This window comes from Triplophysa rosa, linkage group LG2 (assembly GCF_024868665.1).
Source record: "Triplophysa rosa linkage group LG2, Trosa_1v2, whole genome shotgun sequence".
NCBI classification, from domain to species: Eukaryota; Metazoa; Chordata; class Actinopteri; order Cypriniformes; family Nemacheilidae; genus Triplophysa; species Triplophysa rosa.
In genome coordinates this window covers 12,343,869-12,371,256 of record NC_079891.1, presented here as the reverse complement: position 1 = coordinate 12,371,256, position 27,388 = coordinate 12,343,869, and the positions used below count along the sequence as shown (strand labels likewise).

At 44.3% G+C, this 27,388-nt stretch overlaps 1 protein-coding gene across 2 annotated transcripts in view; it reads right to left on the bottom strand.

Annotated features, from left to right (window-relative positions):
- mef2cb (myocyte enhancer factor 2cb) overlaps positions 1–27,388 on the bottom strand; it is an 88,226-nt gene that overhangs the window by 39,618 nt on the left and 21,220 nt on the right. For both annotated transcript variants that reach the window (XM_057360902.1, XM_057360894.1), the window contains exons 3-4: positions 14,333–14,536; positions 187–333 (exon numbers count right to left, since the gene is read on the bottom strand). In XM_057360902.1, coding sequence (XP_057216885.1) covers positions 187–333; positions 14,333–14,536 — 351 coding nt within the window. The remainder of the gene's footprint in view (positions 1–186; positions 334–14,332; positions 14,537–27,388) is intronic.

Sequence of the window (27,388 nt, the reverse complement as noted above, 5' to 3'; positions counted from 1 at the left end):
TCTGTTTGTATTTTTCTTCCGTGCGCGGAGTAAGCGTGAGAACAGACTCAAGCTCTGGGCTCTCGCCGCCTTTGTTCTCCTTCTTGTTCAATGCCTGAAGGCCCGTGGAGGGTGAACGGTGAGACAGAGCACAAAGAGAGAAAGAAAAAAAGTGTAAGAGATATTGTCTGAGATGTGAGTACTTACACATAGCCTCTGCCTGCTGATCATGTGCAGATCTATGTCGTCGTTGATTTTACGATACTTGTCCTCTGACTCTGGGCTGTGGCCCACCGAGTCGTCTGCGTCGGGGTCAGGGCTGTCACAACCATTGAGACCCTTCTTTCTTAAAGTCTGTAAATACAAGGTTGCACACAGTTCAAATACCAATCACTAAGGAGACCCTTGGTTTCCAAATGCACTGAATTTAGAGAAATGTAAATGTAGTTCTTTTGTTAACCAGACTTAGTTCAATTGATATAAAATATTGTATTTTTTAGAATTATTTAAGAATTTATTTTAGATTTATTTTAATAATGTCTTTGGTTTAAATATTTGCTTAAGGGCATGGTGTTTATATTCATAAACAAAAAACAAACAAAGTTTTCCTGGTTTAAATGAGTTTAAAGAAAGACAACAGGATACACAAACAGGAAGGGGTCAACCTAAAATGTAAACATTATTATTTAACTAGGTACCGAAGAAAAAAGTCAAGATGTGTTTCCAGCAGTGAGAAGCAGCTTTGATCAAAGTGGACAAAAGGAGCCACAAAGACCTGAATAGATTAACACCCAAATAACCTAACAAAAAAGAGCCATTAAAGACAAACCAATAGTTGTGTAATGGAGCAAAGAAGTCATGACACTCTTTCGTAAAGAAGATGTGATAACAGGGAAAATGATAGAATGGGCTCCGCTGTTTATATTAAAACAGCACTTTCACTTTCTGCCACCTGATGGCCACCTTCTAGTAGAAATGACATATTCCTCTCAGAGTTAAGTGAACCTATGAGGAAACGTGTGCCAAATAGGAAGAGTTACTTTTGTATTTACACATGACAAGCTGTTTCTTTAAATTTACTCTAATCGTCATTTCATTTAAATTAGATACAAAAACCTGATGTACCTCATGCTGTAACAGAGGCCCATAAAATTTCTGTCTTATGTCATTGAGTACAAGGTGCTAGAAGAGTTTGACGTCCCATCAAAGTGAAACCCGTGTCAATGAACTGGCTATAACAGAGGGACATCAGCATGGTGGGATATTAGCCACCCGCTAACATATGCGCAGCTATTGCTCTCACACTTAGTTCTTCTCCACCTTCATCTGCCTGTCTGCATCAATCACACAGAAATTAAGTTACTCTACCGACGTGCAGGTTTGATGAAGACGGGCTTCTCATCCTGTTCCCTCCAATATGACATGCTTCAATTAGGTGTTGCAGGATTGTGTAGAGAGGCGATGTATGATGAGATTTTTCTTTTTATATACAGTAATGAGTTGATAAATGCTTTGAAGGTGTGATAGAAATTGAAAATGACAGAAATTCTGTGAGATATTTTAAAACGACTCTTTATTTCAATCATTAAAACGACAAACCTACACACTTCACACAATATCACATTCATATAAACCAATTAAATAAAAAAGGGAAACAATATTTGAATCATTGTCTTACCCTCAGAGTTAGTTATTATGTGACCTTAGAAATATAACAGAAATGAAGGTGAAGATGGATCCACCGGATTAGATACGCATGCTTCACTGTAGTTTAGAACTCCATATTGTGATATCATGTAAGATTTTCTGTGTCCTGGTGAATTTACTTCAAAAGTATTTTTTTGTCACAAATGACAGGTTGCCACCTAACTAGCAGAATTTAGGCGCTGCATCGGTAACATGGAAGAAGATTATGGTGTAGCGGAGCTGCCGTTAATCTGAGGCAGTGAAGTGCAAGGAGGCAGAGTAGACTATAGCATGGTGATGTGAAGACATGCTGGTTGAGTGAGTGTTCAAGCAGAGATCATCAGTTTAAGACTCAGCATGCAGCCACTGTGAAGCTCCCGAAGGTCGGTCGCTACGCCAGTCACTCCAGACATGTGCACCTGTCAGAGTGTCCACACCTGTCACCAGCCTTCACAAACACACATATAGTTTGGTCTTGGGGTGTGCAGCTAGCCAACCAGAGAGTGTGTATGCATGAGATGGCCATAAATGGCTCTTTATGCTGCTTCTCATTACGCTCATGCTTATCTTATGATCTTCATCTCTAAGGATCACCAGTATACCAGTAAGGTAGAACCCAAGTAAGATAAAACCCAAAATGCCTGAGATTCTGAGAAGAGACAAAACATATAGCCAAAGTAATACATTTACAAGGCAAGAACTGCATCAATAATGTCTCTAATCTTAATAATAAAATACAGTAGACGACAAGGAATCTGTACTTGGTTCAAGCAGCAAGAACATCTGATGCTTTAATAGCGGAAAGCTGAAAGAGGAAAGCTGTCACAACTCTGTCCTTCCTATCATGAGGTTTCTGGTCTGTGGACAGAGTTGTGACGGTGCCATATCTTTTGGGCTTGTTTTGTTATGTGTGGAAGACACGTGGCCATTGTTGTCACTTTGCACTGCGTGTCCTCCTGTCATGTCGCTCAGCCCCGCCCTCCTGACTCCTGTAATCATGCCCTTAGTGTTTGATCTCTGTCACCTGCCCGTCACGTCCCTTTTGTAATGGACGCTGTACGTTCCCGCCAGGCTCGTCTCCTCTGCGGCATTCACCAGGGAACAGGAGACGTAGATGACTATGCGGGCCGGTTCCTCGAAGTCGCAGAGGAGACGGTGTTCGGAGAGGAGGAGTTGGTGACGCTATTCAACGCCGGTCTCAGGGAGCCATTCACACGTGCGGAGATGAGGTCACTGAGACCGCTGGACTTTGATGCGATATGGCTGTATGCCGTATGTATCGATCAGAGTCCAAGGTCTCAGTTCAACCCAGCTACTCATCTCTGCTGGTCGCGATCCCTGAGGGCCGTTCCCTGAAGATCAGGGTTGTGGGCATCGCAACACCATCCTCTCCACCACCAGCGAGCCTCGGTGGCAAACGGGGAAGGCGAGAATCCTGGGGTTCCTCGTCAGAGGCCTCCAACCCCGAGCCAGCCGTACCCTTCACCTCCTTCCTTCAGCCGACCACCAGGCGGGTGGCTCGGCTGAAGAAAAAGAGGCAGCGGCGGGCAGCGCGGGCATCTCCCCAGCCGGTGCAGCCGGCCTCCAGTCCGGTGATCCAGCTGGCGTCCAGTCCAGTGATCCAGCTGGCATCCAGTCCGGTGATCCAGCCGGCGTCCCAGCCGGTGATCCAGCCGGCGTCCCAGCCGGTGATCCAGCTGGCGTCCAGCCCTGTCCAGCCGGCCTCAAGCCCTGTCCAGCCGGTCTTCCAGCCGGCGTCAAGCCCTGTCCAGCCGGCCTTCCAGCCGGCATCAAGCCCTGTCCAGCCGGCCTTCCAGCCGGGTCCCAGCCTTGTCCCGCCGATGCTCAAGTCGGCGGTCCCCCCCAGGACTTCCCGTAAGTCCCTCAGGACTCCGTGCCTTCAGCGCAGCCGGGGACTAAGACTATTCCCCCTTCTCCCTACCCCCATGGACTGCCCCGTATGAGCCCTTGTTTGGCCCCACCCCCCTCCCATGTTTGTTATTTTTATTGGCCCACCCCAACATCATCATTGTCTCTTCTATGTTACCCTTAGTCTGTTCTATGTTGTGTTTATGGTGTATGTCCTTGTGTTTCTCTGTTCTTGCCCGCTGAGGATTCTCCCTTGGGACGCCATGGGTCATCCCTTGGAGCGGGGGGGTAGTGTCACAACTCTGTCTTTCCTATCATGAGGTTTCTGGTCTGTGGACAGAGTTGTGACGGTGCCATGTCTTTTGTGCTTGTTTTGTTATGTGTGGAAGACACGTGGCCATTGTTGTCACTTTGCGCTGTGTGTCCTCCTGTCATGTCGCTCAGCCCCGCCCTCCTGACTCCCGTAATCATGCCCTTAGTGTTTGATCTCTGTCACCTGCCCGTCACGTCCCTTTTGTAATTATCCCTCATTAGTGTTTCCTACTTAATGTCCCTTTGTTCTGTGTCCTGGGAGGTTTTGTTATGGTTGTTACCCTGTTGTCTTGTGGATTCTGCGATCCTGTGGACTTTCCCTTTTGCGTTGGACTTATTATTTGGAGTATTGACCCCGTTTGTCTCGTCCCCCTTGCGGGAGGTATTTCTGTTTGATTATTCGTTTTGTTTTGTACTGTTTTCCCCATCGTGGGTTTTTGTTTCTGTTTATTAAAATCTGTGTTAACCCTTCACCTGCCTGCATTTGGGTTCTGTCCTCCCGTTCCGTGACAAAAGCTGCACGATCATCCGTCCAAAACATTATCGATGAGAAGTAATCAATCTGTAGAGTGGAAAATGGCCAGGCGGGGTTGTATGAGGGTGATTGATAAAAAGCAAAATGCACATGCAATAGCAGGGTAGAGCAGGTGGGGGTTTGTGATGAAAGGAGAAGAAAGGGAGGCGAACAAGAGAAAAATGATGGTATGTTCCTCATTAAACTCCTTCATACTTATTGTGTCTCCTGGCTCATTCTCTCAGAACTCCTCTCCAGGCTAAAGCCTAAATAATGGACTGATATCAACTCTGCTCTTGCGATTCCAGCTGTAAACTAGCCAGACCCCAAGTAGCCAAAGACAATTCTCTGAAGTCCTTACTACTGATTGTTACACTATATTGTTTCTGGCCTCTTTTCAAAGTCTGACCAGTATCCACTGATGCTCATTTATACATCTAGTTTAAACCAGGCCAGACTGTAGAGCAGGGGTGTCCAATGTCGGTCCTGGAGGGCCACTGTCCTGCAGAGTTTAGCTCCAACTTGGCTCAACACACCTGTTTGGAAGTTTCTAGTCTGCTTTGTGAGACCTTGATTAGCTGTTCAGGTGTGTTTGATTAATGTTGAAGCTAAACTTTGCAGGACACCGGCCCTCCAGGACTGGCTTTGGACACCCCTGCTGTAGAGGGACACTGACCCAGACAGATTTCATGGTATAACGGGTATTTTCAAAAAGGGTTTTTCCAGCACATCTAAGCTGTATTTCGTGGGATGGAGCTGGCAGGTTGGAGAGAGGTCTGGAGAGGAGCCTACATTCAACACTTAGCTTATCGAGACCAGAAGATAGCACAGACAGTCTTTATTTATATGATATTCACAAGCCTGACAACAAATACAAAATCCAGACACTGCTTTAATTGGATGGGGCATCTGAGGTGCACTAAAAGTCTCTCCTTATAAAACAGATCCACAGTACATGCACGGATAATCATGAAGCTATAATTTGCTGATCGTGTGCAGCTATAGTATTTTGAGGCACAAGAGAAACATTTACATTTGTTTTCGTTACCTCACATTAGTGGTTAACAAAAAAGACTAGAACTCTAGTTTGGCTGTTCAGGGCCTCGACTTGCTCAGCACATGTACTGGTGTTTTTTTCCCATTGCTTTTTAACACAGATCCACTATAAAGCTACTGTCTCAGAGGTGGTCCCATTAGGCCAAGAGAAATGACATAATGCCCCTCAGTTGCTATGTTTCCATGTGTGCACTCCAAACGTGTGCTGGATGTGCAGCCTCTCCTGCCCATGCTGTGAGAGAGATGATTACCGCACACAGTTGTACAAAAGTTTTTCTTATACTGAGCAGATGGATGTCAAGGAACAAAAAAGGCTTGGTGACAGACATTTGCACTCGACCCAAAGATTTTCTGCAGATAGATTCACTGCAAACTCTGAGCTTTGATATGGTACTCTTGCTCCTGTTGAACACACGAGTGCAAGCCTTTAGGGAGAGAGCCAGTCTGTCTTGACCTCATTGAAAGCAGATGGTTGGGAGTAAAAAGAGGGATGCCACCAAGTGTGGTTGGAACTTGCTATGGCTAGGGGTGTAACAATACATCGATATGGATCGATACATCGATTAAATTTCTAACGATACGATCCATCAATGCCACGCATAAAATATCAATATGAGGTACCTTTATTTTGACACTCTCCGCATCCTCATTCCTTGACATAACGTCCACCTAGGCATTTCCAAAGCATGCATTTTCGCTTATTTTCGTCTTGTGAATGAAAAAGTGAATGCGATCCAGCAACAACAAGGCAGTTGTAGCAGTGAAACCACAGCAAAAGAGGCAGAAGACGTGATTGCTGTCGGACGCAAATCGTTAAAGAAAAATCTCACAAAAGAGACCACTGCTGCAGCACTTGTTTAAATGATCTGAAGTTGTGTGACAGATCAAACGTTTAAGTTTAAAAGCTTTATTCTTTGTAATTTTATAGTTTATTTTTTGTTTTTTCTCTACAACTACCTCAGTCATTTGCACTATTGTTGAAAGACTGCTGCCACCATAAGCTTTATTTTATGTGACATTTTTCCCCCCTATTATTTATTTTTCTTTATTTAAAAAAATGTTTTTCTGTTAGTTTGTTGTTTTAAATGTCCCAGTTGAGACAGAGATTGTGCCATTTTCAAAAAGTTTAATTAAACATTCATGTTTAATATTTTGGTTTCATTTGTGGGTTATTAAAAATGTAACTGCTTGTCTAAACTAGCATAGTAATGTCAAAATATCGATTCAATTAATCAAATCGAATCGCAAAAAATTCACATGTATTGGCAAATATCGCATCGCTGGTGGAAAAAATTGACATTGAATCGAATCGCAATGAACTGTCCGATTTACACCCCTAGCTACGGCCATGTACAATAGTGAGATGCAAATGTAAATGATAATGGACATGGTCCCTGTGTGTGTGTACAGTATAATGTTAGGGTGATGTGGTGTATCACAGAAGAGTTCTTAAAACTAACCTCTTATGATATAGCTACTTTACTGTAATTGCATTGCTTTGAGCTCTTTTCCTTACATAGCCTGCTATAAATAAGCATCAAAAATATAAATTATAGACACACTATCCCATCATTATTATACAATCTATCATATTATTAATATATAAAACATATGCATTTTATTATTTATTTCATTAGTTATACAATTTTTGAGAGAGTTTTTTTCAAGTCAAAATGTACTGTTCATTGATATTTCCCAGTCTTTTGATGCTTAGGTCTTAAAAGCACAGCAGTAAACATGTGTCTTTTAAGTTTGTGTATGAAATGATATACGTCAATACAAATGATGGGATCCTTCAGAAGGATATGTAGAGCGGCAGTTAAACCACTACTGCTTTGTTTTAATGAATGTCTTTTTAGACTGGGGAGGAAGGTTTGGAAAACTAGAAAATCTTTTCCACACAATAAACTCCTTTGTCTCAAAAATCAAAGAAAATTTGATTCTGCATGATATGACCCCTTTACAGTAAGGACTGTGTAAGTAATATCATACTTTAAGCATCTTATTACAGCTCCCTAAAGCCCAGCACAGAGAAATGTAGAAAACCCCCAAATCCATTTAAAATAAACTATTTTGACATTTCTAAAATTAAAGCAATTCTTTGGACGTATGGGGTAAGATACAACACAGATAGACAGACAATTGATAACTATAGCAAAGCACTCTACAGTACATAAGTACAGCTGCTGCTCAAATAAAAACCATGTGATTTTTAAAAGAGGGGGGGTTGTATTTGTATGATATACTGTATGTTGTATGCCTGTATACGGGGTGCACAGATTTGAGCCATTGACTGAAAATCACAGTGCTGTAGAAAATTTGTGCCTTGTTTTTCATGAGCTTGATTATGTTGATTATGGTACGTGACTGTAAAGCGTGTCATCTCATATTCTCTCTGCATGACTGTATTAGAAAGAAAGACAGTCAAGTCATTCATATGACCTAATGGACCATCCAATACATGCACACAATGGCACTCAGTCCAGCTAAATAAAGGGGTGCTTATACCATGGCCATATTTCCATTTGAAATATGCTGGTTCTGTCTTTTTTACTTCTGGGCACACAGAAGGACACCTAACATGTTTGGATACGCACATATTCTTATAAACACAAAGGGCTGTGATTCTTTTTTTGGACACGATGAATTAGAATACCAACATACACACACTCACATCAGTTATCAGCCTTTGTCTGCAGGGGTTCTTATCACACTGCATTACAGGAAGGGGCAGAAGGTTTTGAGGAACAATGTGCAGGCACCTGACCTCTCTGGCATGACCTTGTGTTTGCACGCCGTTCAAGCCCTGTGGGTGGGGACGCTGCCATCTACACCCACAGACAGAAATAGATCATTAATTTCCCACTAATTGTGTAAGGAACAGTCTTGTTTCTTTTACTCTGATGTTATTGATTTAAGATCAGTGTATGAATTTCATATCCTGATTAAATAGGTTTTATGGAAAGGCAGGGGATGAACTTTAAACTTGTGCCAGGCACCAACCTCAACAATTTAACATGTAGATTATTATTTTTCTTAATATTACAAAAAATCATTTAAAACTACTTGTATTAAAAACTGCATTTCACTGTAATTGAGACTCAAAAACATATTTGTCACACGGTAGGACCATTAAAAAGCAAGCCTTGCCTTCTCAGCTAGAGCTAGAAAAAACATTTTAAGTCATTCAAATAAATAAATAATAACAGCTGTTATCCTGTGGATCAAATGGTTAGTGGCACCCCCAGGTCTGGTGGCAGAGGGGTGTCCAAGGGCACCAGTTCACTAGAGGTCTCCTCACAAGTTGTTGAATGAATAGTCTCGCTTACTCACTCCTCCTCTCCACGCCTATTCTTCTCCATTTGCTTCGCCAGCGCAATAAGCCAAGAGCCAAATTTAGCAACACAGCACACTATTTTTAGAACACTACCATTTTTTGAGACACTTATTCAGGGAAGGATACTATAAAAAACACACACGCACACAAGCAAATATACAGAGGAAGGGGGAGGGATCCTAATTTGGACACATCTAAAATGCACTCCTTTTAAAAGTGTTGCAGGAGATGCTTTGCAGCTGTTTTCAATCAGAGGGAAGTGTAGAGAAAACACAAGAGATTTAGACGGAGAGAAACAGAATAAGACAGAGAGAGAGAGAACAAATGTTCTTGTTTTTTCCTCATCTACATCCAGCAGCCATGATGCAAAAAAAGTTGTTCTCAGACTATGGGGTCATCGTGCTCTGGACTGGGTCTGGGGATGGCGTTTCTGCACTGACCAACTGATCTGCTTTTAAGGCTGGGGAGGGGTCTCATGTGCATGTCAAATTTTACACACATTTTGCAACATTTCAGAAATCTCTAAGAATCTAAACATGACTTGTTTGTGCTGTGAAGACTTCTAAAACCTCATGACCTGCGAGAAGCAATGTCTACCTAGTACACTATAGAACACTACAAATATTTAGACTTTATATAAGAAAGATTTTAAATAAAAAATAAAAATGATTATGAAACGTATGTACTTTATTTAATTGTTTTCTTGTTTTAGAAACACAGATGAAATGCAAGGTTTACTAAAAAACTGTAGGCCTAATAATTTACTTTGAGTTACTTGGGATGAATTGAAAACAGAGTTATACATTGTAAGCTAATGTTTAAGTATTAAGAGGAACAGCCTAAATCATTACACTGCAATAAAACACACAAAATAACATAATTTGGCATTGGACATCTTATAAATGCATGACAGTCTATTAATTACACTGCATTATTTATTGCATACATAAAGACTTTATTGAATAAGTGTATTTGCTTTGAATAAGTGTATTTATTATTTTAAGGCAATCAGGGCTTAATAAAACATGTGGGAATCATACAGGATTTTTTCTGTACTCCAATTTATAGTAGCATCCTGTTGGCAACATGCACATTGTTGTCCTCAACACTGTTGACTTGCCTATGTCATAAGGTTTATTTGCTTAACTAGACAAAGCCTCTTCTGAGTTTAATCCCAAATTTGGCAAAAACGTCCAGTTTGACTTGGCTATAATTACCGTAAACTTATTGACTCTTTGCATGAGCCATTAAAAGCATGAATGTGTGTGTGCAGTGCTGGATCTATACACAAATATTTTCACTCATCTGATCTGTGCTTGTTTGTAATGAGACAGTTATGTCAGTGTATTATGTCATAACAGACCTTTGTGAGTTAAATAAATGGTCATTGAGTCCCAGTTCTGAGAGAAAAGTGCTTAAGGCTAATGTTCTCTCTGATCTCTGATTACTTAAAGAACGTGTTTTTAAAAGACAACTAAGGGAATGTTCTACCAGAGAAGCCCGCTAATGTGCAAACACCTTTCATGGAAAATCTGTTAATTAACTCTTTACAGTTACTTTGAAGAGAAATGCAATTCAGTTAATTAGTGTACCTTGTCCACATTAAGCATTTCCCAAGACGGTTAATGAACCTAAATTGATCTTCATTATATTTTTCATTCTCCTTCAATTTAAGACAGATGTAAATTGAGAGAAGGCTGACACCTGCAACCTTTCTCACACATCTCCGAACACGGCAACACATACGAGGGTGAAACATCGTGAGGAAGCTTTGCGGAATCTCATTAACCAAGCAGGTAGTCATTAACAGTGTGACCTTTGGAAATAATCACCAGCCTCCCTCACTGCATCTTTCTCTCAGTTTGTCGTGCATGCAGCTAAATGCCTTCCTTTCTATCGCCAATTCATTCAGAACTTGTGGAGGTGAGAGAAGAGAGGAGATTAAAAGGTGGATGTTCAGATAAAGCTAATCTACAATTGGACGGTTTAGCCAACTCTCTTATAAGTGTTTGTGTCCTGTTCACACTTCTGCTCCATGTGATGATGTAAGAGTCGGCACGAGTTAAGCATGCAGCCTCAATGTGCTTTTTTTCCTTTCTTGGTAATCTCCATGTTTGTTTCCATAATGTTCTCATTTCTACTCAAAAAAACTAAATTTACATGAATTTTATTTCAATTAAATCTAACACAGACTTTACCCTACAGCATATGACCAGATTTAGTTTTTCAGCTGGGCAAAATATAAAGAGACTATCAAGTGACTTGGGGTAAAAAGTGCTGGGTTAATAATGTTTTTGGATTCAATTCAATTCAATTCAATTCAATATATAGCGCTTTTCACAATGTGCATTGTTCCAAAGCAGCTTTACAGGAGCAAATAAGAAAAACACAGAAAGGTAAAACACAGCACAGTGCATGGTGTTTATAGACCAAGCAAGATCATTATAATAAATAATATCTAATAAATAAATGAATAAATAAATAAATAAATAAATGCAGTCTCCCGGCCAACACTTCACTGCTGTGGCGAGGAACCAAAACTCCAATGATGAATAATGGAGAAAAAAAAACCTCGGGAGAAACCAGGCTCAGCCGGGAGGGCCAGATCTCCTCTGACGTGTCATAGCTGCAATCAGTGACCAAAGCCACCGAGCAACGTCCACAAAGAACAGGGAGAGTCCACGAGCCGCGACCCAGGAAGCCCCACCCGCCGAAACCGTGCAGGTCCAACCCGGTCCCATTCCGCGATCAACAACAGAGGAACAACCAGGGAAAAGTAGTAATGGCATAATTAACTTTATTCCTCTGTTGTCCGACATCGACCACAAAACAAGACCAACCAGACCAGACCCACACAGTCCCAACAAATGAAACGCCCCGAACCACAACCAACAAGCCCCCCCACTCCCTACAATTTTTTGTTTGATTATGGTTTGTTGATATGTTGTGTTATTTATTTATTACTTCGAAAATATATATGATACATTAATTTTCATTCAGCGCATATCTATTTTTCTAATAATAATGCTTTTTAACTCTGCCAAGAGAGCATTTTGACAACCAACTATGTTTTTTATCTGTTTACTATCCCTCTAGTGTAAAGATGAATAATACATATGAGATAGATTTTCTAAGTAAATTATCTCCCTATTTCTCTCGGTTATCCTCTCTCATGTTTCTATCCTTTACTATGGCAATGCCGAAATGAGACAAGAGGGTCTGAGCACATTTTGGTTTATTGCTTCCTCAGGATGCTTTGCGGTACTTTTGTAAGTTGCTTTAAATAGAGCGTCTGTCAAACGCTTAAATATAAATTAATGAAAAAATGCCCTGACCCAAGAATGTCGAGATAAAAATGGGTAAAAACGGAAGACGACAACAGAAAGAAAGAGCCAGAGAGAGGGAGCAGAAGGGTACAAGAGCTTGTAGCCTCTCATAAACAGAGCTAAAGAGGCTGGGCAAGACTCTCACTGCCTCTCTCCCAACAACGCTAATTATCAACCAAAGACATGTTAATTACATGGAGCTTTATTGCTAATGTAGCGGGCTGCTCTTCAAGACACCCACACGCTGTGCCCGGCTCCCCTGCCTCTCCTTATCCTCCCACAGCACCCCACAGGCACTCCAGGCAAAGACAGGAAAGATTGCTTGCATTTGTGTTTGTGCATTTTCTACGAACGTGTGTGCGTGTGCAAGTGTCTTTTTGACTCTTTAAACAATGCTAAATAAAGTTCACATCTGAAACTCTAACATGTAGTTTGATGTGGTTGATAAATGGTCACACACTCTAAAGCTCAAAGCTGAACTATGGGACTGATACCCCTATGTTGAGCTCTCCCTTCGGTCCACCCCAAGGCCTCGTCCCCATCCTGCCATCACAACAGGAAGTCTGCTTTGTTCCTCTTTACCTCCCACCGCCCACATCCCCTGGCCGTGATGTAACCTAGCAGCAGAAAAACTGGGCCCTGCAGGAGTTCAACACTTGACTGAAGACAAATCCAGTTAGAGCAGCATTTTAGCCACCTTCAAATCGATTTCTCTTAACACAAACTCTGGCAAATTGAAGAAAAAAAACGCATTAAAGCTGTTTCTTGGTGATGGAAGCGGTTTGTTTGGCTATACTCATTTTTATTCTTATTCCCTTTTTAATGCTTTTCGTTTTCTTTATCTTTAAATTCTTTTGCAGTTTTGTAATATAACTTTAACTTTTTATTTTATTTAAGTTCAAGTTGTTGTGCACATTTTTCATTATGGCAATTGAAAAATCTTTTATTTTGTCTCTTATCATTAAATCTTATTTTGACATACATCGTCCAGGGTGCAATGGATCTTATTGTTATTATGGACAATCATCTATATTCAGGTTTCTGAGAATTCCAATATGGATGATAGCAACGTATGGAACACTTAAAAATCTCACAGTTAATGTAGTATTCAAGGGTACATCTATACAAATGGAGTCTGACCTCAAGTGCATTGCACATCTGCTCATTCTGAGTGTATTTTTACAATTCTGTTTGATATAGCAGGAAAAAAACAAGGACTTCAGTTTCTATCCCCTCTATCCCAACCTTTGCCTGAGGGTTTGAGCTTGTATAAAATACAACAACTTAGGGGCAGTCTAATGACATACAGAATAATGACAGAACTTCAAAAAACAAATTTGTTTTTGAGAGTGCATCTTCTGGTGAAACAAATATACAGGGATATAATTCATAAGAGAATATAGAAAACATTTGGAACACAAGCCTTCATGATACAGTTGATGCACATGAAAGTTTACACACTTGCTGAATATGTAAATATGCCTATATATTAAAAACACGAAGATGCAGAATTATAATTACTTGATGTGAATAATAATGTGGGTGGAATGTAGATAAGACAAAACCACAGAGTAGGGGGGAATGACACTTATTTCAGTATCAAAATTAGGGACATTTGTTTTACAAACTAACTAACAGGTCTCAATGATCATTGTGAGGGCGACTATTGTTAAGTTAAAATCTTAACTTTTGTTTATTATTATTATTTTTTGTTTATTTGCAGTGTTGCTATGTATCGAATGGGAAAAGGAACCCTTTTCAAAGCCCTTAAGAACTTCAGGGGTCCACCTTATCAACCCATATAGAATTATAATTGCTTTTTCAACCTCTTAGAAAAGCAGAATACATAACCAGCTCACTGTGTGGTTAACATGCTTTTGGATGCTCGCCTCATGACGGCAACAATCACATAGCGTGACTTGACCTGAGATTTAAAAGCACAAGCCAACAGACATGTCTCAAAGGTTTGAGTCCCTTTAGAAGCATTATGTAGACTGGAAAATGCAGGCGTCAAGCAGCTGCCATACAAAATGAACACAGTGAAATGAGATATGGCAAGACATGGGATAGATTTAGGCATGTACTGTTTTTTTATAATACCCATCACAAGGGTGATGCATGGTCTATGGCACGAAATTTCTCCTTGTGGTTAAGTTAGGCTATATACAGTACAGACTGTCAATGGTCTACAGTTGAGTTTGGTCAGTGTATGTCATGAAAAATATTCTAAAAAATGTGTTTGCAGAAACTCACCTCCACAATATCAGAGTTGGTCCTGCTCTCATGAGGCTCATTGTATTCAGTGTATTTAAGCAACACTTTGTCCATATCTGTGCTGGCATACTGGAACAGCTTGTTGGTACTATTAAAAATGATGAGGGCTATCTCACAGTCACACAACACGCTCAGCTCATAGGCTTTCTTCATCAGACCAAACTTTCTTTTCGTAAACGTCACCTAAAAAGACAGAACAAGGGAAAAATTGTTGTTGTATAGACTGAAAATAAATAGACTGCATTAACAGTGTAGCATTTGTTTGTAATTGAAATATTACATTCATGTTCCAAAGCCCTGCAATAACCTTCATGTTTTTGTGCGAAATCTCACACACACTGCTTAGCCCCATCATGCTAAATGTTCACAGCAAATTTTACATCACATAGTAAAAATGCATAATATAACAAAATACATTTGTGTTCATGGTAATCACTAAAGTAATTACATTCTTTCATGCACCTAATTAGTTTCTGACATTGTCATGGTGAAACTGTTTAGCTCTTCTGGTATGATAAAGGCAAACTTTCTGATTTTAAAATCCAGGTGCTCTGAATGTAAAACTGAACAGCGAACATTTCGCAATACGGCAAAAAAATAAGAGCTACATTCCTTATTGAACCCATTCTCAGCGATTGCGGATATATAACACGCACTGTTACAATATAGTGTAATACGTACGCCAAAGTTAAATTGTTAGTGCATACAATACGCCTATTTTTGCATGCATATGATACACCAATTTTAGCATGTGTGCATATAAAATGGCAATTTTTGGTGTTATTTTAAATGGGTCATATGGCGCGAATACATGTTTTTCTGTGTCATTGGTGTGTTATAAGTTGCCCATGCATGTTTTAATTGCAAAAATTAAAGTGTCGGAACAAAAGATGCATTCTTTCTAAAAGCAAATGCTCACCCAGACCTGTCTGAAACGCCTCGTGTAACAACACCCCCACAAATCTACGTCAGTTCGTGGTATGAGTTGACTAAGACCACCCAAATACAATTGCTTTGGAACTTGATGTTCCAAATATTGTAAGAAGCCTTACATTTCTGTTACACGCTTGCAGTATTCGACCAATCACTACGCACTGGTTAACTTGCCAATCATAGCCAATTCAGAGCGATGAGCTTTTTTTAAAAAAAATACACGTTTCAGAGAGGCGGGGCAAAGAGGAAATACAAACATGCACGGTATGTGGAAAATACAGCGTTTTTGAACCTTAAATCGTGTATACACATTGCATTACATCTAAACCAAACAATAATATTTGTTTTAGCCGTGCCATACGACCCCTTTAATTATTTTAGTTTCCGTTTCTGTCGGTCTCTCGACGTTGTGTCGAGCCGACAGATGGGGTCGTCCCTGAGAACCAATCGCTTCCGACTTCTTAGAAAAGGCCAATGAAATTGGCGAATGAAATTTGCATGCCGGACTCCGCCCCCGGATATCCGGGTATAAAAGGGAGACGGCATGCTTCATTCATTCACCTTTTGTTCTTCGGAGCCTTCGCTCATGATCAACAGACTTCGCTACAAATAGCAACTACAAGACTGCCGGTTCTACGACGTGGTGCAGCGGACTGTCCCTTCCTGCGGCGACTTCCCCTGGGCGTCTCGGCGGTTCCAGAAGTGTTCAAGTTTTTTCTCTAAAAGAGCAAATTTCTCCAGCGTGGCATGTCCCGCTGTTCTCGTGGGTGCAACACACTCATCGAGGAGGGGGACGGACACGATGTCTGCTTTGAGAACGCTGGGGCAGATGTTGTGGATATGTCCTGCCCGCACTGTGGGCGGTTGACGATTCAGACGTTGCATCACGGTTGGCTGTGTTCCCATGGGACTCAGCCACCACCTCGTCTGCTTCCCGTTCCGTGACGGCAGGACTACGGCGAGCAGCGAGGGTGATATGAGGATTACTGTGAGCGCTAATCCGTCAGCCACTGGCTCGCGGATCGTTCGCACCTCGTCTCGCTCGTCTGACCGTTCCCCATGAGACGGTCCCACCGTCTTGTTCTTCAACCACGTATCGGAAACGGTACATAGTGATGAGATGTCTGTTGCAGCATTGGAGGGTGAATTACTGGCATCAGACTCAGACGATTCCTTGAAGCTCCCTCCCTCGGGGGGGCGAGCTCAGGAAGAAGAGGATGTCGAAATGTCAGCCATGCTTTCCCGGGCTGCCGGCATTGCGGTGCACCGCACTGCCTCTCCCAACGCTCGCGGCTGGATACACAGTACCTCGGGCTTGAGAGGCTCTAAGCCACACTCGCCCCCAGTGCCGTATTCCCCCGGAAGTGCATGAGGAACTTAGTACGACCTGGAACGGTACCCTTTGGCACGTACACGTCAACTAGTTCCATCGCCCTTTCATCCCTCGATGGTGGGGCAGCTAGAGGATACGTCGATGTCCCCCAGGGGCTCGACCTAGACTCCCGGTCAAAGCACGTAGGCTTTTCGGCATCTGAGGTGTCGAGAGCTTACTCTGCTGCGGGTCAAGCTGTCCCCTCTCTCCACGCTATGGCCATACTGCAGGTCCATCAGGCCAATGCACTGAGAGAGCTCCACGAGGGTAAGACCGACCCAGCGCTTATGCAGAAACTCCGCGCCATCACCGACCTCACTCTACGGGCGACCAAGGTGAGCATGCGGGCTCTGGGTTGGGCGATTTCCACACTTGTGTTCCAGGAGAGACACCTCTGGCTGAACCTTGCACAGAGGAGTAATGCCAAGAAAGTCCGCTTTCTCGACGCACCCATCTCACAAGGGGGGGCTGTTTGGTGATACGGTCGAGCCGCAGTTCTTGACAGTAAAGGAGCAGACAGAGGATATCAAGTATATCCTCCCCAGCCGCGACTCGACCGCCCTCTGGCCGCCAAGATCCCGTGCACCATCTGCTTCCCAGCAGCCCTGGTCAACAGTAGCAGCGGAAGCCAAAGCGGCCCTCATGGCAAGTCCCCAGGGAGATCGAGAATACCTTCGGGCCCGACCCCAGCCATTCCATCGCTGGTTGGTCGATCCGGTTCCTGCCCCGTCCCAACAGCCCACTTCTAAGAGTTTTCTCTCTCTCTGGGCGTTTATCACAGCCGCTCTCACCCTCTACACGACGGTGTTCGGCAACTCGACGTTGCGTCACGGCGAGACCCAATGTCGAGGATAATCAGCAGCCTAAGCACTCTCAATCGACGGTGCGTTGTGCCACATCATCGTCTGGGTATTATCACAGCCGCTCTCACCCTCTACACGAAGGTGTTCGGCAACTCGACGTTGCGGCAAGACCCAATGTCGAGGATAATCATCAGCCTAAGCACTCTCATTAGATGGTGCGTTGTGCTACATCATTGCCAGGCAGGTAAAACTGCAGAGCCGATCTCCTCTCCGGGGATCCGCAATGCCAGCCATCGAACCACCCCCGGGAGGTTGATGAAGCAGAACGTACCCCTAGCCTCCCTGTCTCGGTCCCTGGGAGCCTGACAAGAGCTTCCCAAACCGTCACGGTGACTATGGGATACGGTCCGTCTCGGCTACGCGATCCAACTCCCCAGACACCCGCCCAAGTTTCGGGGGATCCTCTCAACCTCAGTCAGAGGCAAGGATGCTCCCGTGCTTCGGGCCGAGGTCGCCACCCCTCTGGAGAGGAAACGATCATGCTCGTCCCTCTAGCCGAGATGTTCAACGGGTTTTAGAGTCCGTACTTCATCATCCCCAAAAAAGCGGGGGTCGCTAGATCTGCGTACCCTGAACAGGCACCTACTCAAGCTGCCGTTCAGGATGCTCACGCAGAAGCACATCCTGGCATCTATCAGATGTCAATATGGATTCATGGCAATCGACCTGAAGGACGCTTACTCTCATGTCTCGATTCTCCCTCGTCATCGCCCGTTCCAACGGTTCGCTTTCGAGGGTCAGGCATATTAGTACAGAGTCCTCCCTTTCGGTCTGTCCCTGTCCCCATAAGTCTTCACGAAGATCGTGGAAGCCGCCCTCACTCCCCTCAGGGAGACAAAACTATCTCAACGACTGGCTTGTTTGACACACTCGCGAGATCTGTTATGTACACACAGGGACCTAGTGCTTTGGCACCTAGATCGATTGGGACCACAGGTCAACCGAGAAAAGAGCAAGCTCTCCCCTGTGGAGAGCATCCTCTTTTTTGGTATGGAACTCAACTCTGTCTCCATTACAGCGCGACTGACTACAGAAAGCGCTCAGTCAGTGTTGAACTGCCTGGAATATTTTAAGCAGTCAGCGGTCCCCCTGAAATTCAGAGGCTCCTGGGCACATGGCATCCTCGGCCGTGGTGATACCCCTCGGGTTGATGCATATGAGACCGCTCCAACACTGGCTACAGAGTCGAGTTCCTTGGAGAGCGTGGCACACCGGCAGCAGGCGGATGGTGATTACGCCTCTCTGCCGACGCACCCTAACCCCTGGTCTTCAATGACCTTTCTACGGATGGGGGTCCCTCTCGGACAGGTCATGAGGCACGTCGTGGTGACGACAGATGCCTCCCTGCAGTTCCTGGGCCGCCGTGAGTGTGGGTTGCAGTGCCCGCACTGCCTCTCCTGGCACTCGCGGCTGGCTACATGGCGCCTCGGGTTTGAGCGCGGCTCCAAGCCGCCCCCGCCAACAGTGCCATGTTTACCGGAAGTGCATGAGGAACTTAGTAAGACCTGGAAACGCCCCCTTTCCGGCACGTTTCACGTCAAACAAAGTTCTGTCACCATCTCTTCCCTCGAGGTTGGGACAGCTAGAGGATAAGTCGATGTCCCCCAGGTGGAGTATGCCGCCGCGGTGCACTCGTGCCCATAGGCGGCGGCCACCTGGGGATGGGGCTCGACCTAGACTCCCGTCCAAAGCATGTGGGGTCTCGGCATCTCTGGTATCGAGAGCTTACATTGCGGCGGACCAAGCTGCCTCCTCTCTCTACGCTATGGCTCCTGCCAGGCCAGGGTGTTGAGAGAGCTCCACGAGGGTAAGACCGACCCAGCGCTTATGCAAGAACTCCGCGCCACCACCGACCTCGCTCTACGGGCGACCAAGGTGACCATGCGGGCCCTGGGTTGGACTATGTCCACACTTGTGGTCCATGAGAAACTCCTCTGGCCGATCCTTGCGCAGATGAGTAACGCCGAGAAGGTCCGCTTTCTCGACGCACCCGTCTCGCAAGGGGGGGCTGGTTGGTGTTACTGTCGAGCTGCAGCGGCCCCGCTCACCCCCCACCCGTCAGGGGCGCGAGACCCACAAGCGGCCTCCCCCGGAGGGTTCTCGACAGTAAAGAAGCAGTCCTCCGTGCCGCAACTCGGCCGCCTCGGACCAGCTCTGGCGCCCCCCACTCAGGCGGCCCCCCCTGGAGGAGACAGCGAAGAGGAGACCATCGCCCCATCAGCAGCCGCGGTGAAGCGGCCCTCATGGGAAGACCTCAGGGGGATCGAGGCTACCATTGGGCCCGACCCCAGCCACATCGCTGGGAAGTCGGATAGGGACGGATCCTGCCCCGTCTCTCCATCTGCTAGCCCCCTCCGGCCTAGCAGATGGAGCTCCCCACTTACTCTAAAAAAAGAGAGTTTCCTCTCTCTCTGGGTTATCACAACCGCTCGCACCCTCTGCACGACGGTGAACGGCATACTCGACGTTGTGTCATGGCGAAGCGCAATGTCGAGTATAAACACCAGCCCTCAGCACTCTCAGTCAGACAGTGCGTTGAGCTGCGCAGTCGCCAGGCAGGAAAAACAGCAGAGCCGATCTCCTCCCCGGGGGACCTCCCCCGGCAAGGAATCCATACTGCTAGCCATCGAACAACCCCTCGGGGGGGGGGGGGGGTCGATGAAAAAGATCGTACCTTTAGTCCCCCTGTCTCATTTCTGGGAGCCTGTCCGGCTTCCCAGACTGTCAGGCTGGCTAGGAAAGACGATCCGTCTCGGCTACGCGATCCAGTCGCCTCACGCCCGCCAAGTTTCAGGGCATCCGATATACCTCAGTCAGAGGCTAGGATGTTCCCGTACTTCGGGCTGAGGTCGCCACCCTTCTGGAGAAGGGAGTGATCGAGCCCGTCTCACCAGCCGAGATGTTCAACGGGTTTTACAGTCCGTACTTCATTGTCCCCAAGAAAGGCGGGGGGTTGCGCCCTATCTTGGGTCTGTGTGTTCTGAACAGGCACCTACACAATAGCTGCCTTTCAGGTTCATCACGCAGAAGCGCATCCTGACATCCGTCAGGTGTCAGGACTGGTTCATGTCAATCGACCTGAAGGACGCGCACTTCATGTCTCGAACCTTCCTTAGGGAAGGAGGTGTGCGGTACTAAACTATCTCGACAACTGGCGCAGCTTGGCGCACTCTCGAGATCTGTTGTGTACACACAGGGACCTGGTGCTCCGGCACCTAGATCAGTGGGGCTACAGGTCAACTGAGAAGAGCAAGCTCTCCCCGGTGCAGAGCGTCCTCTTTCTCGGTATGGAACTCGACTCTGTCCTCATGAGCGGCCCCGCTCACCCCCCACGGGGGGGTGCGAGAACCGCGACGAGGAAGCCCACGCGGCCTCCCAGAGGCAGTGCGACTGACTACAGAGCGCGCCCGATCAGTGTTGAACTGCCTGAAGCTCTCAGGCAGTCAGCGGTCCCCTTTAAACAATTTCAGAGGTTCCTGGGATATATGGCATCCTCGGCGGGGGTGGTCCCCCTTGGGTCGATGCACATACAACCGCTCCAACACTGGCTACAGAGTCAAGTTCCTTGGAGAGCGTGGCACACCGGCAGCAGGCGTATGGTCATCATGCGTTTCTGCCGACACACCCTAACCCCCTGGTCTCCCTTGACCTTCTTGCTGACAGGGATCCCCTTAGGGATACCTCCCTGTAGGGTTGGGGTGCCGTGTGCAACGGTGGACGCTCCCAAATGCTCCCAAATGAGCCGGCTGCGCGGGGATGGAGTCGCCACTCTCCGCGAGGCGTCGACTGATGAGAGAGCGCATCTGCTGTCTGGTTCAGGACGCGTGGGATGTGTGTGGCTCGCAGGGAACTGATCACCTGCTGACTCCAGAGGAGGAGGCGCCGGGCGAGTCATGTTAGCTGCCGTGAGCGAATGCCACCAATGATATACGCCACAGCAGCTGTGCTGTCCGACCGGACCAGCACGTGCTTCCCTGCACGAGAGGAAGTAGCCTCCTCAATGCAAGTAGCACAACCAACAACTCTAGGCAGTTGAAATGCCAATGCAGACGGGGGCCCGTCCACCGCCCCGACACTGCTTGCCCGTTGCACACGGCACCCCAACCTTGCAGGGAGGCATCCCAAAGGGGACCCCTGTCCGCAAGAAGGTCATGGAGACCAGGGGGTTAGGGTGTGTCGGCAGAAAAGCATGTGACCATACGCCTGCTGCCGGTGTGCCACGCTCTCCAAGGAACTTGACTCTGCAACCAGTGTTGGAGCGGTCGTATGTGCATAGAGCTGGAGCTGGAAGGCGTCCAAGAGGACCAGGGCTGCTGGGAAGCAGACAGTGCACGGGACTCGACGGCCGAGGCGACCGAGTTGCGGCACGGAGGACTGCTTCTTACTGTCGAGAACCCTCCGGGGGAGGCCGCGTGCGGGTCTCGCGCCCGCCCCCGACGGGCGGGGGGTGAGCGGGGCCGCTGCGGCTCGACAGTAACACCAACCAGCCCCCCCTTGCGAGACGGGTGCGTCGAGAAAGCGGGCCTTCTCGGCGTTACTCATCTGCGCAAGGATCGGCCAGAGGAGTTTCTCATGGACCACAAGTGTGGACATCGTCCGACCCAGGGCCCGCATGGTCACCTTGGTCGCCCGTGGTCATTGGCCTTTTCTAAATACTCAGAAGATGATAGGTTCTCAAGACAAACCCCATTCTGTCGGTTCGACACAACGTCGAGAGACAGACAGAAAGGGAACCTCAGTTCCCTGATGGACGGAACGAGACGTTGTGTCCTTCTTGCCACAACAAGTGCTGCCCACTGCAGCAGTCGTGAGAGGTCTCAGGCTCCTCAGAACTAAGGTGAATGAATGAGGCACGCCGTCTCCTCAGAACTAAGGTGAATGAATGAGGCACGCCGTCTCCCTTTTATACCTGGATATCCGTCATGTACGTTTCAAAATGGCTGCTCTCCACTGACTTGCACGCAAACATTGCCGTATCGTATGCACGCACCATTGAACTTTGGCGTACGTATTACACAATATTGCAACAGCGTGTTAATTATATGCAGATCGGTGAGAACAGGTAGACTTATTAGTAGTGATAGTAGTCATTCTCTATCATGATATTTCTAATTTATGTGAGAAGTTTGATCTTTTTGACAAGTTGTATAGGCTACAACAGAAAAAAATAATACCTTGACAGCTCCTACTTTTGCAAAATAAAGCTCAAGTGACAGATTTGGCCTTCCCGAGAAAGACTCTATGCTGTGGCTATGCAATTTTAAGCAGGTGCTTGTTAAGGTTTTTAGAGATTTGGCAATTGTGATAAGAAGAAACAAAAAATCTTCTTTGACATCTAGTATGGCTAGAAGAGTGAGAAAAAAACTGATAAGCAAACGTTATGTTTTGGATCATCTGAATAACAAATAACGTTGATTGTTATTAATTCACACATCAAAAATAAATGCAGCAATTTGCACTGGTCAGCTTTACCAGAAAAGGGAAGCAGAATCACACATACTAAGATGTGGAGATATACAGACTCTAAATAAATCATTGTGCTCAAGATAGGAATGACACCAACACCCACAGTGACACAACCTACAAAAGATACTTGACAAATCCATCATCCTTTTTGAACAAGTACATGGACATTTTAATATCTTAACACTAAACACAGTATAACATATTCCTCTTCATGTTTAGTGAAATTTTACATTAAAACCTTAAATACCTTAAATTATTGCTAGTCATAGATGCACTAGTGATTCCAGTAGTTCCAGTGACTTTTGTAGGTGCAGGTAAACAAGAGAAAACCATGTGTTGTGTCTGTCTTAATCTGATGATAAAGTACGCAATGATAGCCCATGTGTTTCAAATTAAGAAAGTTTAAATATCTCTCTAAAACCTAAACGTTCTTCATATGTGTAATAACAAAGCCGTTAAATGTGATGTTACCCGATCTCTTGCTCACTACCTGTCTCCGCCATCTCATTCCTTGTTATATGTGAAGCTCATATGCCTTCAGTGAGCCAGTGTGTTAATTGCAGAAAATGCCAGTTGCAACACCTCCTCAATGTGGTGAGTGCTGCCAAAAATGGAGGATCATGGTTCTGTGATAGTTATGATATTGTGTCGTTAATGTTTGAACCTGAAGCCTCCAGAGTAAGATGCCCTTATCATGCATTACAAACAAACTGGCATGTTTGTAGATTTCTTCTTTTCTGCAGTGTTATTGCATTTTAAAGTATGTGAGTTTTTAAATAACTATTTAAAGCTCTGCAACAGCCCCCACTAAAAAAACAGCATTATCACCCCTGAATTACCTGTAACTCAAAATCACTTTTGTACTGCCAATACTAATGTATTACAGGAGAAAGAGTAAAAAACACTTACAAATAAAAATTCCCAGCCTGAGTGTATGCGTGTGCACGTGTGTTTGAGGGGGAGTTGGAGAGGGGAGGTCAGGAAGCACATTTGTATGCATTTCCTCTCATAACAGGAAGTGCCTGACAGCTTCCCCTTCACAATAGCTTCGCTTCTGCTTCCCGCCTCCAGTGCATTTTTTCCTCTGGGGAGTTCCTCCAGAGGACTGAGACAGGGAGGATGAATGTCCATTAGTCACCATCCGCCCCTGCACCCTAATCCATGCAACCCACGCTCCACAAAATCTCCCCACTTACACACTGTGTAATACGTAAGCTAATAGGTTCATTGACAGTAGGCCTGTTACATGATGTTAATATGCTGAACCCAACAGACCTTTTGCTCTGTTTCTTCCCCTGGCTTCTTCAAAATTTCATATTTAAATGTTGGGCAGTGAAATACTTTTAAGACGACAATACATGGTGCTACTGTTTACTATGCACGTATCTAGGAATGCACTGGCATTTTTTTCTAACTGTACATAAACTACATACTGTTTATGCTGTAGTAAGAGTCATATAATATTTGTGCATCAGATTTAAAATCTGATATCTTTAAGGTCATCAGCAGAAATAAACATGAAAAAGGAAAATAGAAGGGGAATAACAATTAACTTAAGAGGAACGAAAGAATCAATTCTGAGAGGAGAAATTTGAAGAAGTTAGGCTTTGCATAAGCAAAGGAATTTTGGCGAAGATGGTGAAGAAGCAGAAGAGAAGAGAGACAGAGACATCGAGAGAGAGAGAGAGAGAGAGAGAGAGAGAGAGAGAGAGAGAGAGAGAGAGAGAGAGAGATGAAAAAGTTGAAAAAATACGCACAGCGTGTTTCGTGAGGAAACAGGCAGAGAGGTAACGATCACAAGAGAAAGGTGGGAATCGTGGAGAGAAGAGCAAGGGGTGATGGCATGCCCAGAGGGCCTCATTATTTTCTTGCTGTTAATTTTACTCAAACTGTTTTACACCTTTCCGTTGTTGATTGGAGAGACGCCTTTGTTGTCATGGGTGGCTGGATCAAACTCCATGTCTCCATGCCATCACACATGAAAAGAAAGGTAACAGAAGCCTACAGAACGTGTGGTTGCCTGCTTTGCCAAGTCACTTTGTGAAAAACCATATCTAGTGAATGCTGAGTGCCAATTAAATTATGTACTTTTGAATGAACTTTGGTGATATTCAGAAACCATGCTTCTAATAAAGAACCAAAGAGTGACATCTGTCCATTTTTCATGGTTTTAGTTTTCCAGGAAAAAAATGGATATCCATGCTATTGTCTTGTTTCCTCTAAAAATACTTCAGTGGATATTAAAATAGACACCAATTTGACATAAATAACATCTCTACGTCGTCTATGTTTTCAGCACGGGCAAATCAGTCTTTAAGCATGCTCTAGTTAGCGATGTGGCTAGCACTTTTATGACACAGGGGGTCCTTTCATGTGACCTGCCCAGGGAAAGTGTTTGAGTGGCAATGGGGAAGAAAGCCAGGCCCTTAACACTGTTGCTCTCTGTCTAAGCCTCTGGGCAGCCAGTCAACGCCAGGGAGGGCTACTGGAGGTGCCTGTGCTCTGCACAAGTGTTTTCAGGAGGTGGGCTAGAGAGCCAAAGTGGCCGCACAGGGCGACTGAGGCCTTGTGCCCATAAGCATGGCGCCAGAGACAGGGTGGGCCGTAGAGAGACTGCCAATCTGAAGGAGGTGATATCAGTAAGGAAATGATGGAAGACAACATTTTGGCCAAAGATTTGAGAGTGTTGAAACTTTACATGTATTAGGAGTGATTCTTAGAAAGCAACTAGTCTCAGGCTATTTCGAGATTGTACTGCCAATTTGTATTTATGCTTGTTGCGTCTGTACAGTAGACTATATTTGTGGCTTTCATGATTAAACATTTTGTATAAACCAAGCAAAATCACCTTTTCCAAACACACACTGTAGCAAATATCTTATTAAAAATAGTAGCATTGTTGCTCATCTGCATTCACTATGTTGTGTTTTGAATTCTGGTGTGCTCCCCACTAGATTTCACAAAAAGCTTAAACAGCAAGATTTCATTGGTTAACCAGCTTCACCAGAAAGACCAGATCCTGGTCAATCAGCTGCACACTTTGGGTTTGTGTGTTGAATAGCACGGTTGTGTTTGTTTACCAGCTTGACCAGCACTAAATTTTCCACTAACTAGTATAGCATGTCTAAAAAATCATGCTGATCTAAACAGGTCCATTTAGCAGAGAAATTACATTATAATTTTAACTGAAATAATTTTATTTCAGACTGAAAGCTTGTGTCTCCAAAAACTGTCTAGGAAATGAAAAAAAAAGTTTTTTTTTCAACAATTAAACACTGTTGTGAAAGTTGACAAGTTCTTTTAAATACTTTTTTGTTGGTTAAATATCTGCAAAACCCACAGACAAACATGAAGGGTGACAAATAGCAATGATTTATGAAAAAAAGGAGATGCAAGGTTTCAGTCTGACAGTAACGACATATTAAATAATAAAAAAAATAATGTAATGTGTTCTGATATATGGAGTAAATACATTTGTAACCCTGTTAACCTTTGGTCAGCTAATAAAAGAAACCCCTGGTGCTTTTTCAAAATGTGGATGTTTTTGCATAAAAATAGAACATGCATCTCAAGAATGTTGTGCTTAAGGTAACACAACTGAAGCAGTGTATTGTTTATCTGGCTCTGATATGGAAAGGTTCCTTAAAGAGGAAGTGAAAATATGCACAGCCGCAGCCCGTCTTTAACACATTTAGTTTGAGGGGAGAGAAAAAAAATAGAAAAGAAAAAACCCTTTGTAGGTCAAATGTCCCCCATTCTTGTCTTGTGATGTCTGTCTTCATGGTGCTGTTGTAGTACAAAGAACCGGGTTGTTTGCAACTGCCTCTAATGAATGGCAGCGAGGGGCGAGAGTTAATAATAACCTCTGTTCCAGCTGTCGATTATGGCATGCTCTCTATAAATACACTACAATTTATGATTTTTTTCATAAGCAAAGCATCTTCTATCTGCTGACCAAAACCTCTATGCAGTATTTAGAACTTATTTTAATCACCTTAGGTTGAAAATGAAGTCATTATTTAACCTTGCTCATGTTGTTCCAAATTTGCTTGCTGTTATTTTTTGTTAGTGAAACACACATCTTTAAATAAAAATGTAAATAATTAATTAATTTTAATTTAATTAATTTTTAATTACTTTTCTAATACTGCAAGAACTGATCACAATTTTTATTTTAATGCTAAATTCACCACTGCTGGATCTAGATTGAACTTTGGGTTTGTAGTATTTGAACATTACACTATTCTGTTTTTTGCTAAATAGTAACTTTTTCCTCACAAGCTGTAAATATATATAAAAATTCATAAACAATAAGAATCTTTTTTTAATCAATAAATTGCCAATATGTTCATTATTGTGTGATTTTGTGTTTGAAAATATTTGAGCATTTGTCTATATTGC